At 44.8% G+C, this 13,962-nt stretch overlaps 1 protein-coding gene across 5 annotated transcripts in view; it reads right to left on the bottom strand.

The window, feature by feature from the left end:
• PIAS1 (protein inhibitor of activated STAT 1) overlaps positions 1 to 13,962 on the bottom strand; it is a 55,514-nt gene that overhangs the window by 12,324 nt on the left and 29,228 nt on the right. For all 5 annotated transcript variants that reach the window (XM_039722831.1, XM_039722834.1, XM_039722833.1 and 2 more), the window contains exons 3-7: positions 7,385 to 7,469; positions 6,591 to 6,638; positions 5,570 to 5,660; positions 4,936 to 5,070; positions 1,692 to 1,797 (exon numbers count right to left, since the gene is read on the bottom strand). In XM_039722831.1, the coding sequence (XP_039578765.1) occupies positions 1,692 to 1,797; positions 4,936 to 5,070; positions 5,570 to 5,660; positions 6,591 to 6,638; positions 7,385 to 7,469 (465 nt within the window). The remainder of the gene's footprint in view (positions 1 to 1,691; positions 1,798 to 4,935; positions 5,071 to 5,569; positions 5,661 to 6,590; positions 6,639 to 7,384; positions 7,470 to 13,962) is intronic.

Here is a 13,962-nt window from a genome sequence, read left to right as displayed (position 1 = left end):
TTGCATGCAATTTTGTACCTGACCATTATTTAATACTAAATATCACATTAATTTCACTTCCAACTCCAAGCTAAACTTGTTAACAACTCTCACATGGACAGGCACCACTATAAACCCCCAAAATCCTCATCAAGTGACTTCAAACTGAAAAGCAAATTGAGCAATAGGCAGTACCCTGGCAAAATCTGAGATTTAAATACCTGCAGTGAAACACTGACTTCTTTAATTTCTGAAGTTTTTCATCCTCTATTTTTATTTACAAAGCCTGTTTCATGAGCAGTCATTGGTAAAATGAACAAGTCAGACTCATTTTATTCTTGCTCTAAGAACTGGACCTACACCTTCATCCTCACCTTTAAGAGCAGCAGCTACCTGGAACTTTGTAAATATTTGTGCATATTGTCCATGAAGCCACAGATTTGTGTGCATTTTTCATGCATTTTGTGCATAAATCATCAAACTGAACTAAGACAAATAAATGCCCAGCATTATTATGTAGTGCTGCACTTATTCCTTCCCCTCTGGAGAAGGTACAACCCCTGATGTGAGCATTAATTAAAGAGTAATTTTATACTGATCAGGTGCTGGGATTTTCCCCTCTCCCTGAAAACCAAACCCGCAGCAGTTTTTGCTGTTTCTATGCCACAAACTTCCTCCAATTTGTGGTCAGAGGAAACAGAAAGGCAGCAAATTCACTCTGGAATGAGGAGGGGCTCTGTGCTGGGCACTCTCCCGGGCTCACCCCACAACTTTGGGGACAGAAATGCCCAGAGCCAGGGGGAGGCTTCAGCCCTGAGGTGCTGAATGCCCACTCCACTGTGTAACATGGTCAAACTTGTGCCAATCTGCACCACTTTTAGTGCTGTATTAATTTCTTCCCTTCTGTAGAAGGTACAACCCCTGATGTGAGCATTAATTAAAGAGTAACACCACTATCAGGTGTTGGGATTTCCCCCCCTCCCTGAAAACCAACCCACAGCAGTTTTTGGTGGTTTTGTGCCACAAATTCCCACCGATTTGTTGTCAGAGGAAACAGAAAGGCAGCAAATTCACTCTGTGGTGAGGAGGGGCTCTGTGCTGGGCACTTTGCCCGGGCTCACCCCACAACTTTGGGGACAGAAAATGCTCTGTGGAGCTGCTCCTGCCCAGGCCCAGGCTGAGGCCTTCAGCCCACTTCACTGTAAAACACATTCTGCACTATTTTTTTACATTTCTTCCCCTCTGTAGAAGGTACAACCCCTGATGTGAGCATTAATTAAAGAGTAATTTTATACTGATCAGGTGCTGGGATTTTCCCCTCTCCCTGAAAACCAAACCCACAGCAGTTTTTGCTGTTTTTATGCTACAAACTTCCACCAATTTCTTCTCCTGAGGTTTTTACTGAATGCCCACTTGACTGCAGAGCACAGTTGTGCCATTCTGCACAAACAAAGCCAGGATGGCTGAGCTGAAAGAGATTCTCTTGCATTTTTCCCCTCACAGTGTCAACAGGGTTCCTGGACTGGCTCCTAGTGCAAACAAAGGCTCTGAGTCTTTGAATTGGAGCTGAACACAAAGAACACCACTATCACATTCCCAAAGCCCAGAGGGCTGTAGGAAGTCCAAAGCTTGGTTAGCACAGTCCTAATTCCAAATCTCCCCTCACAAAAGTGATTTTTTTTTCCCTTTACAAAAGCCCAGCAGACACATACTCAGTGCTCTGGAGTGATCGGGGTTCCGGATTCCCTTGGCCCGCAACCGCTGCAGGAGCACCGTGGAGGAGAGCTGCTTCACCAGGTACACTGCCATGGAATAGTTCTGGAAAACACCACAACATATCACAGAGAACCCCAAAACATCAGGGAAAGCCCTGTCTGCAGCATGTAACATTTTGTTATGGGATTGCAGGGCACCGTGGAGGAGAGCTGCTTCACCAGGTACACTGCCATGGAATAGTTCTGGAAAACACCACAACATATCACAGAAAACCCAAAAACAGCTGAGAAAATACTAAAAACATCAGGGAAAACCCCAAAAACATCAGGGAAAGCCCTGTCTGCAGCATGCAACATTTTGTTATGGGATTGCAGGGCCCTGTGGACGAGAGCTGCTTCACCAGGTACACTGCCATGGAATAGTTCTGGAAAACACCACAAAATATCAGAGAGAACCCAAAAACAGCTGAGAAAATACCAAAAACATTGGGGAAAACACCCAAAACATCAGAGAAAACCCCCAAAAACAGCAGGGGAAATCCCTGTCTGCAGCACGTAACAGTTTGTTATGGGATTGCAGGGCACCTTGGAGAAGAGCTGCTTCAATTTTATATTGACAATATTCAGTACTACACTTGTGCCACTACATGGAATTTCACATGGATAATGTTCAGCATTACATTTGTGTCAGTGTATTTAATTTTATATGAATAATGTCCAGCACTGCACTGGTGTCAGTACCTTGAATTTTATATGGATAATGTTCAGCACTGCGCTGGTGTCAGTATATTTAATTTTATATTGATAATATTCAGCACTCCACTGGTGTCAGTACATTGAATTTTATATGGATAATGTTCAGCACTGCACTGGTGTCAGTGCATTTAAGGAAAGCTGTCAGGTCAAATATGATCAGAATTTTTTTCTTTTTTTTTTTACTAAAAGCCTATTTTGTTTTCAAAACAGGAAAATGAGCAGCGATGCCTCTTCCCAAGATGCATCCCCTGCAGTATCTGGAAGCACTGGCCATCTTTTTCTTCTCCTTCTGCACTCAATTGTCTCTGAAATGTGAATTTCATCACCACAGCAGCTCAGAGGCAGAACCCAACTCTGTCAAGTCCCACAACTCAGGTGAACCTTCCCTCATGGAATGAACTCTTTCTGCCATGGAGCCCAAATTCCTGGGATTTCTGAAGCTCTCATTTTAATTATAATCTCAAAAAAATCAGGTTATGTCTTTCTAAAAATGTGACTCAGCAGCAACACCTCTCAGCCTCCAGAATGGAAAGGACCAAATCCATGCTCTCACATTAGGGTGCATCAATTATTTTTTGATTTGAACATTGGCTAAACCTGAGCTGCATTCATACAATTTAAATTGAAAAAGAAAAGGCTTCCCTCAGCAACTGCCACACGTTTCCACTTGAAAAAAAATCCATGTAATTGTGACATCCCCCATCCTTTATTTAGGATCTGAAGGCAGGATCTCAGTGATATATCTCACCACAAAATCACACCAAGTGGAGCAGCATCAGAAACACCACATTTTAAATATTTTATTCTCACAATGAATGCTTCTCACATCGTTAAAAACCACTACTGCCTTAACTTGTTTGTTTAATGCCTCAATTAGGAGAGGAGTTAGAAAAATGCTAATTAACGTTGTGAAATTATTTACCGACAGCTTGAATCTACAAAGGCAGGAACTTGCCCAAGGCATCTTGTACAGAAGGCTCTTGAAACAGATTGTGTAAAAATCACAGTGAGGACTCCAGCAAAGGTAGGGAGCACAGTCGGGACCAGAACTGACTCTTGAGGGAAGGGGGAGAGGGGAACTCAGACTTTGTGCTACACAGGCACTGCCAAATATAAAATAATTCTTCACATTTCACTGTCAAAGTCTCAAAGAGTCAAATTAGGAAAGGCTGTGTCTTAAAAAATCTATTTAGGAAGGACTGTGTTAAAGAATCAATTTAGGAAGGGTTGTATCCTAAAGAATCTGTTTAGGAAGGACTGTTTTTTACAGAATTCCAGGATGGTTTGGGTTGGAAGGGATCTTAAATCCCATTCCACCCCTGCCATGGGTGGACACCTTCCCCTGTCCCAGGCTGCTCCAACCCTGTCCTACAATTCTGGATATAATGCTTATTTATGCCAGAAGCTCCCCAAAATGTTCTTTATAACTGATTCATCTGTGAAACCTGAGAACCAGCCAGGTCCCAAGGGACTGACTCAAACTTGGGGCACTTCTTGTCCCTAAATCCTGAACTGGGAATCCCTCAGAGCAGCATCTGGGACTCACCCACTTGCACTTCACCCAAGCAGGCTGATTTGGAACTGCTTCTTTCTAACACCTGCGACACCTCTTAGATAAAAGAGGATTTTTTTGGACCAGGATCACTCAGCCATCCTTTATGCCACCATCTGAATAGAGATTGTTTTGTGCTCCACAAGAAATCCACCCCGAAATGCCACCCTGGTGTTTCAGAGCTGCCCATTGTCCCTGACTGGAGTGTAAGCATTTTTCCATGCTGGGCTTTGCATACTGGCAAATTCTTGGCCAAAGTTTCACCTCAGGACAATTCTGGGCACTTCTAAAAACAGGATGGGGGCAGTGGCAGCAGCACACGGCGCCTCTGGAATGCCCACCCAGCAGCTTTGGTGCCAGCACTGAAAGCAGCTCAGTAATTCCTGGCTGATTTACTGAAGTCACTTTTTGCAGCATGTTCCAGATTTCATTAGCCCGGTGGAACATCAGCAATTTTCTAACACCAGTTGTAACCTTCTCCCCACAGACACAAAAAACTTATGAAAACAGGAGGTTTTAAACGTGAAGGATAAGGAGAGCAGCTGGGAGAAATGTAGAAAAGGTCAATGGAATCAATGGAATCAGTGTTTTGTGTCCACACTCACAGCTCTAAAGGGCCACCCTGGGCTCGATGGCACCCGCTCCTGCAAGTCCAAGCCAAGTTTTGTCAAGTCCCTGCAGTCAGGAAGAGCTTCAAAGTCTGAAGTTTGGCCAAATCAACAAACAAAAGGCTTAGAGGATGCCTTGATCTCTTTATCTGGCCCTCCCTGAGTCACAGAGATGAGGAGGGAGAGATCCCACCCCGAAGGTGAGGAAGGGATCTGAGGGAGCACGGAATTCCAGCTGAACAAGAACATCCGTGGTCACCCCAGGATACCTCTGCCAGGATTATGTCTAGAGCAGACAGAAGAGAGCCCAGAGGCACTGACTCACCCTGCCAATCTCTGCAGTCCAGGACACCACGATGGTGTTGGGGACCGTGGTGGACAGGCGGACGAGTGAGGTAATGTTGATTGGTCGGCTGGGGCGCTTTGGTTCAACACCGTTTTTGGTTGGTGGCAGGTAGCCCTGAAAACCAGAATTTCAGCTCTCAGAAAAAAGAATCCCACAGTGCTTTTGTGTCCTGTCCCTCCCAATACACCTGGACCAGGCTCTGTGTTTAATTCAAAGAGACAGGGATCAGACAATAAAATATTGAGCATTTTAGAAGCCCTTTCTCCTGATGGAAATCCAAAATCCTAACCCTGCCCAAAGAGTATCAAAGGGAACTTTGCCACCTCTCCTGTCTCAGCAGCGCTAAACAAAAACCCCTAACTTTGGACCAGAGTTTCTAAAATTCAATCCTTTTTTCCCTGCTCGTGTTAGTATTACTAAATATATGATCTTGAAAAGGGGTTTTTTAACTTCCACATGAACTTCTGGATCTACCTGGCTAAAACAAATTACTTGATCTTTTCTGTTCATTCCAATGCTCCAGAATGTGAAAACCAAGATTGGGATACATTTTCAGGCAGAAAACTCCCAATAATTCATCCCAAAATGAGTATTAAAAGCAGATTTTACTTACTGGAAGGCTGCATGGTTTCCCATTGACTTTCACACACAGATTGGGTGGGAAGTGATCTTCTTGTGGACAACTGGTTTCTGATAAACAAAACCTAAAAGCAAAGAGCTGCCATCATCTTTCACTTTTACAGCGATTTAAAGATCATCTCTTCCTCGAAGGAATTCTTTTTCCAGTGAGCTCTGAAATCATGACAGATCCTGCTGAACACAGCCCTGCAGTGATGTCACTGAGCAGGAAAACCCCCCAAAACCACGGGGCTTCAAGCAGCCTGGAGGTTCCTCCTCAGATTCCTTGAATTCCTCAGCCTGACTCATCCCACCCCCAATTTCTTCTCTGCCTCTTCTCCAGCCTGATCTCTCCACACAACACCAAGGTGTTACAAATGACATTTCCCCATCCCAGCTGCACTTCCAGGCAGTTTCTGCTGTTGGTTTTATTTCTTTCCAGTTCCAAGAGGTGTTTTTGCTGCTGGGTCCCAGCAGGACACACCTTTCCTGCTGCCAGCAGGACAATGAGCATTCCCAGGAGCAGCAGAACCTCTCAGCTGCCCCGGGCTCCTTCCAGGGACCTGCCCCGGGTTCCTTCCAGGGACCTGCCCTGGGTTCCTTCCAGGGACCTGCCCCGGGTTCCTCCCAGGGACCTGCCCCATCCCTGTCCATGCACAATCCAAGAGGGGTTTGTTCATTCTCTCCTCATCTTGGTCCATCCCACCCCACCTGGCTGAGACAGAGGATTTAATCCATTTATATTTGATTAAAAAATCCCAAATTTACCAGGCTGTGATTCCTAAAGAAGCAGGTCTTGGAATATCCAGGCTAAAAAAAAAAACCAACCCTCCCTGCTCATGGATTTTCCAGCCCCAGGACATGGAATGACCAAGGTGGAGTTACAGGAAGGATACACTGACAAAAAAATCAAGCAGCATGAGGAAAATCAGCTCTTTTCCATCCAGGAATTCCCAACCTGCTGGGCAGGACCTGGCTGATCAATCCTAAAAACCAACAGGCAACAAAATCCCTACCTTAGCTGGACCTGTACTGTGAAGTCACATTTGGTCCCAGAAATATCCCTGGAAACAAGAGAAAATTGATTAAAATATCCTGCTGCTCAGTATTGCAATATAGATTCCTCAGGAGTTTGCTGGAAGTTCAGTTTATGGAAAACACTTATTTTTTACACAAAAAATGGATATTTCCCACTTAGGTATATGTATAATGTACACCAGCCTTTGCTGCTCCTGCTCAAACCACCACTCTCAGGAGAGGTTAAAAGGAAGAGCTCTTACTTTTTGAAGAAATAAATTTGTGTCTGACCTCTGTTTTTGTGGGGGTTTTTGTTTGAGGGTTTTTTGTTGGTTTGTGGGAGTTTTTTTTTTGTATATTTTTTGGGGTTTGGGGTTTTTTTGTTTTGTTTGTTTGCTGGGATTTTTTGCTGGTTGTGTTTGGGTTTTTTTGTTTGGTTGGTTTGGTCTTTGTTTGTTTGTTGTTTTTTGTTTTAGGTGGGTTATGTGTTTTATGGGTTGTTTTTGTGGGGGGATTTTTGGTTTTTCATAAAGTCACAACTTTTTAACGAATTAACAGAGAAACTGGTGGCAAGTAAGAGCTGCAGGAAGCAGAATTCTGAATTTTTAGGGAGCCTAACACCAGAGAAACCCACCCCAAAGTCAGCGGAGGGGCTGAATTCCCTCCTCCCCACACAAGGAGACACACAAATTCCCCTGAGGAGTTTCCCCTGCCGTTCCCAAGCAGGGCTGTGGAAAGCTGGGCAGATTTGGGGTGGATGATTGGGATTTCAGGGCTGCTGCAGCCCACTCACATGGAGCTGCTGATCTGCTGCACTTGCTGCGGCGTCAGCGCGAAGGCAAAGCAGGTTTCCCGAAACCTCTGGCTGTTATCTGAGGCTGCAAGAGAGCAGAGAGCATCAAAAAGCAGGAAATCATTAAATCAAGTCAGAACACACGTTTTTTTTTTAAACTTCAGCAGCATCAGGCACATCTGGCTCTGAAGAGCTTTGGAGGAAGTTGCCATTGGAAGCCTCCTGTAAATAAAAATACAATGAACAAACTTTATGTGCCTATAAAGTGTACATTAAAATAGGGCTGGAGATAACAGCAGAGCTGAGGCAAATCAAGGCTTTTTATCGCTGTAATTTCATGTCAAACGTGCTCTGATATGAAATAAAAATACATCTGAGGATTTCTCATCAATCACTTTTTTATTTCCCTGCGTGCACCAGATCAGGCTCGGCCTGTCAAAGTTCACAGAGGGGCAGAGCACAACACGTGGGACATCTCACATTTCACCCTGACGTTTTTTGGACTTCAATGCACCAAATATATCCAGAATAAGCCAAGAACTCGTGAGATGTGCAGCCATAAAATCTGATTTTAAAGCCTTTCCACCCTGTGCCACAGCACTCCAGAACCAAACAGTGCTCAGGAGTAAAATGCTCCTGCTGGAAACTGATGTTAAATATCCCTAAAACAGTGGTTTTAGCTAAAGCACAGCCTTTCACAGGGCCACTGCAGCAATGAAAAGGGTTTTTTAAGGAATAAATTGAAAGAAAGCATCATGTCCCCAGAGAATGATTCCACACACCAACACACACCGAATGAAAAGCTGCTTGGAAGTTGCACTTCAATCTCATTATTCTTCATCATTTTGTAAGTTCTGAATAAATATCTGAATAAATTTGTAAGTTCTGAATAAATATTATATAATATAAATATTCTGAATAAACCAATACAATTATCTGTGCACTAAACACTGGATAAATTTCCCATTTTTTGGTTTACTATAATGCATTCTTGACTCATCCCTGAGTGACAGCTGAGTGAGTATTTCAGGGTGAGAATTGAGATTTTGTTCCAAGCAGCGTGTGGTGGGTTGGAACCAACAACAGCAAAGACACTGAGTGTAAATATTACAGTAGGAACCTCCCAAAATCCCATTTTTTATCTTCCCTGCATCACACTGCTCCAAAATCCTTCATTTATCCCATTACCTGCTGCTGTGCATGAGCAGGACCAGGGACATGAAGCTGCTGCTTGGAGTCTTTGAGAAAGAATTAAGTTTTATAAATAACTCAGGGTTTGAAATGCATACGTTTCCTCCCTGCTAGCACAATGTCTGCAGGAAACAGACACAATGTATACAATTAACAATGAAAATCTGCTTTCACATTTGCTCTTCCGTAGAATTTGACACCTATTTTTAGCTATAAATGGCAAGATCACAATTACAAACTCTAATTAACAAAAGCTGAATTAGCTAAGCTCATGCACTGCAGAGCAATGAGGGAATTCCAGTTGTTATTTCCTGCTTTTCCATGGGTTTTTTCTGCTGGGTTGGTTTTGCTCCCAGGTATTATTTGCTTTAGCCTGGAAATTGTCAACTTTGGCTTTCCTAGAAAAGTTCTGGAAGGTTTTTGGGAGCCTTTGGTGGGAACTCCAGCATTTCACTAATTAAAAACTGCTAACTATTTAACTAATGCCACCTTCATTTAAAGCTCAATTATCTCGGGAAGCCAACCAGCAGCTACCAAAATTCCTTGAATTGCCCAAGTTTTCCCTTTCCCATCTTTTTTGCAGCAGCTCCAATTTAGGGAATCCAGCAGGGAAACAGCAAACAGGAGGAACTGGAATTGTGTGCAGCAGGAAAACTGTGACAAAGTTTGGACCAAAGGTTCTGAAATTCCATCCTTTTTCCTTTGCTCATGCTGATAACAGATTTATTTTTAATAAACAGTGATATGAAAAGTGGGGTTTGAGCTTCCACATTCACAGAATCACTGAGTTATTAAAAGACCTGAAAGTTCACCAGGTTCAACTCCTGACTGAACAGCACCTTGTCAATGAAATCAAAATTGGATTTTTGAGCCCTTCCAGGGATGGTGATTCCACACTTCCCTGGGGAAGCTGTTTCAATACCTAACCACTCTCCCAGGAAAGAAGTATTTCCTAACATCCAAGTAAGTATTGGTCAAATTCAAGCATTTATACATTTATTTGGGAGAAAACATGGAAGGACATCCCTGAGTTCTGCCACGGGAGCTGTCCCTACTCCAGCTCTCCTCAGGAGCTGTGCCAGGACAGAAAACAACCTAAATTCAAAAAGGCCTCTGACATTTCTGCTTGAGATTTGGGGGGGTTTTTGTGTTTTCAGTGTCTTTTGTACAAATACTGCTGCAGCCTTGAAGAGGAGACTTGGAAAGGGACTGACAGGACAGGGGATGGGTTGAAATGGCCAGGAAGTGGGGTTAGATGGGATTTGGGAAAGAATTCCTCCCTGGGACTGGGAGGGGAGGGGCTGGGGTGGAATTCCCAGAGAAACTCTGAGGGGCTGAGGTGGAATTCCCAGAGAAACTCCCTGGATCCCTGAAATGTCCAGGTGAAGGCTTGGAACACCCTGGGATAATGGAGGGTGTGGGGATGGGATGGGATCCATGGGATGGGATGGGATCCGAGAAACTCTGAGGGGGTGGGATGGAATACCCAGAGAAACTCCCTGGATCCCTGGAATGTCCAAGAGAAGGATTGGAACACCCTGGGATAGTGGAGGGTGTGGGGATGGGATGGGATGGGATCCATGGGATGGGATCCTTGGGATGGGGATGGCATTCTATGGGATGGGACGGGATCCATGGGATCAGTGGGATGGGATCCATGGGATTGGACAGGATCCATGGGATGGGATCCATGGGATGGGATGGAATCCATGGGATGGGGATGGCATCCATGGGATGGGACAGGATGGGATGGAATCCATGGGATGGGACAGGATGGGATCCGTGAGATCCACAGGATGGGATCCATGTGATGGGATGGGATCCATGGAATGGGATGGGATCCACGGGATGGGATCCTTGGGATGGGGATGGGATTTCAGCTCCCTCCCAGTCCAAACCCTCCTGGAATTGTGTGCTCACTGTGTCCCAGGGGCCGTGAGCAGACCCTGATCCCGGGGCTGCAGCATTCCCTGGAGAGCAGCTCTGCCCCCCTGCTCCCCAGCCCTGCTCTGTGTGCAGCCCTCGCTGCCAGACTGCAGAGAGAGAAGGGAAAAAAACCTGCTAATTAGGCAAAGATGCTCCAAAAGGCAATCAAAATATTTCCAAGCTGCTGCCAGACGGAGCAGAGCAGGCAGGGACTCCCTGGAACTACAACTGAGCTGTGGGCAGGCTCCTCAGCTACTCCCAGGACACAACTCTGCCCCTGGCACGGGAGCTGCCTCTAAAAAAGACACAAAATCTGATTTTTCTTTGTGGTTTTCTCTAATCTTCTCCCTTATCATCTTCTCATGCCCACATCAAGTCCTTCCAGACCTGCTCACCCTACAAATGATGCGTGAAGATCCCACCAAACCACATTAAACACTGAGCAGCTTTTCCCCTAAAAACCAAATTTCTGTGGTTATCTCTGGCTCCACCTCCTCTATTCCCAAAGATCTGAGATCCTCCAAGGCAGGAGCACTGGGAATTTGGAATTGCAGGGTGCAGAAAAGCTGACAGATTTCTGTTAATTCATCTGGTGTATCTGCTGTGCTTGAAACACCAAACAGATCCTGGCAAATCAAGCACATAATTTACTTTTACAAGTTCTGGAGGATGACTGAAACTAGAAAAATACAGTTTTAGACAAAAAAAAATCATTCTGATGACTACAAACACAACTGTGCCCTGCAAACAATGATTATTATTTAATAAAAGAAAGGTAAAAATAGATCTGCAATTGAAAACCAAGAGGATGGAAATAGAATTTATAATCCAATAAAGCTGGAAGCAAGCCAGGACAACAGAGTTAATATGGACATTCTTCAGAGAGATGCCAGGAATGTTTTTGGGGGGTTGGGTTCGTTGTTTCTTTTCCAGAACTATGATTAATTAAATATTAAAATATTTTCTTTTGTACTGTGAATGCAACAGAGTTTGGAAAAGTCAAAACACCTAAAAAGTTACAGAATTTCTTCTCCCAAACTTTTCTTTTCCTGATTTCACCACCATTTCCTGAATTATTCCAGGCTTACCTCACTCCAGGCATGATCCAGGATTGGTACAGATTAACTGAGGGACAAAGTTATGTCCTGCTGGTTGTGGATTTCCTTAAAATATTTCACTGAGGTAAAAAGTTCTCAAAACTTGAGGGAAAAACTCTTTTAATAGATGGTATTCACAGGGTCAAACCAATTAAAATCATACAGGAACAAATAAATACAAATATAAATAATGAATTATAAATTATAAACTATATATATATAAATATATACACACTGTATGTTTAAGTATATATAAAATATATATGTATATCCACAGATCACCTAGTTAATAAATAAAAATTATACAGAAAAGCCATTTTCTACTAATTCTGCTCTTTATTTTGGAAAACCCCTCCAGCACCAGTGTGAAAAAAAGAACCCAGCCTGAGTGGCTGCATTTTCTACAGCTCTAAAAATATTCTGTTCCACCTCACCAGTACCCAGGCCTAAAAATAGCCACACAATCTTTCTGCAGTAAAATACCTCTTGCTGTCTTGAGAAAAAGCCACTCTGAATTTCCACTCAGGCACAGAAACCTTCCAATCTTTCAGGAATTTTCTGGGATCACGGAGTTGAGGTGGTGATGCTTCCTAAACCCCAATAAACTGAGGTTCGCCTTCCCACCAGCATCACCAATTATTAAATACTGAAAGGAATGTATTAAAGAAAGGCTTGGAATAAAATGAAACGTGCACTTTACAGAAGAATTATCTAAGATATCATTAAATGGGCCCATTCCCAAAGATTCCCAATAATTGTGTTTATTTCCAAAGGCAAAAAGAGCTGTAAGGAAGAGGATGAGGAGAAAATTTTTGCTGCATGCTGTAAGAAAAACAAGAGATGCTTAATTGGTTATTCACTAACTAATGGTCTGGATTTGCTAAATTGGTCCAAATCTTAACCAGAAATGTGGAATTTCTGGTTAATTCCAGAGGGGAGCTCCTGTGGGAGGGAGCAGGAGGGAAGCTGCTCTGGGGTTTGGGGTGGGAATCAGGACCAGGATTTTCCCCCAAGCGTGGGGGGACTGGGACAGCTCCCCAGGGAAGGGCACAGCCCCAGGAACTCCAGGAATATTTGGGCAATGCTCTCGGGGATGCACAGGGTGGGATTTTGGGGTGTCTGGACTGGAGAATCCTTCCCAGCTCAGGACATTCCCCAATCCTTGTTTTCCCTCCCCAGACAGGTGAGGTGCCTCATTTTGCTTTTCCTTCAAACAACAGAAGGCATCGTTATCAATTATCAAATAAATATCAATTATCAATCCTCCATCAAACACCACTGCTCAAAATTTCACCTCCACCTCCCAACGAGACCAAAACTGCTGAGATGAGGGCACGCAGCAAACGTGAGCTTTGAAAATGTGAGAACTCAGAGAGGTTTAAATGCAAAGCCTGCAGGGCAGGAAATCCAGGACAGCCCAGGGATGGCCCTGCCCAGGGCTCCCTGCCCCAGCTGCCCCTGGAGCAGCAGCCAAGGCCGTGCTGGAGCTCTGGAGAAGCAGAACCCAAGGGGGTTTGAGGGGGGAAAATGCTGAGAGGATCCACTTTGATGGGGGAGCTCATCTTGATGCCTTGTGAGGGCTGAGCTGGAGCAGAGGCTGGGCAGAGCTCCAGAATAAAGCAGGGACTGATTCAAGGATCTCCTCCATGGATCCACCTTGGGCAGCAGCAGAGCCCAGCCAGGGCTGCACCCAAGATGAACCCAAATGGCCCCAAAATGCACGAGGGTCACGGCTCTGTCCCTGGGCTCAGCTCTGCTCCATGTGCACATTGCAGCTCAGTGTCCAATCCCACTGCAGCCCCTGCAGTCCCATCCTTGTTTTCCTCTCTTCATTCCACGGGCTTTGTGCTCCTGGGCTGAGATTTGGATCATCTGTCCTTGGTGCCCAGCTGGAGCAGGAATTGTTTTGTCTCCCTGCTCTGTGCAGAGCTCACCATCCCCAGCGTGGAGCCCAGACCCACCCACTAAAGCAGCTCAGAACCTGAAATACAGAAAATCTAAACCTGAGGCATCAATCTCAGGATGGTCTTTAAAGCCCCCCAAATTTTGAAGTTCCCCAGTAACCTGGGGAACTTTATTTACACATCAGCACTTCCTGCCCCTCAGCCACAAGCTCTGAGCCCCCAGCTCTGTCACCTTCTGGGAGCAGCAGCACTGCCAGCCCACACCCACCATTCCTGCATTTCCTGCTGCATGGGGCTGGGAGCAGCCAGGTCCTCTCCCTGGGAAAGCCTCTCAGCCATCACTAAATCCATCCCAGCCCGTGCCAAAGCAGGGCTCTGCATCCCAAAACTGAATACCTGACACCCCTCAGCCATGCCCTCCACAGGCTGTGGGATTCAGGAGATCTGGGCTCCAGAGCCA

Source organism: Passer montanus, unplaced genomic scaffold (genome assembly GCF_014805655.1).
Source record: "Passer montanus isolate IOZ18808 unplaced genomic scaffold, ASM1480565v1 scaffold5, whole genome shotgun sequence".
NCBI lineage: Eukaryota > Metazoa > Chordata > Aves > Passeriformes > Passeridae > Passer > Passer montanus.
The sequence above is the reverse complement of the archived record's forward strand: the minus strand, read 5'-3'. Positions and strand labels throughout refer to the sequence as shown.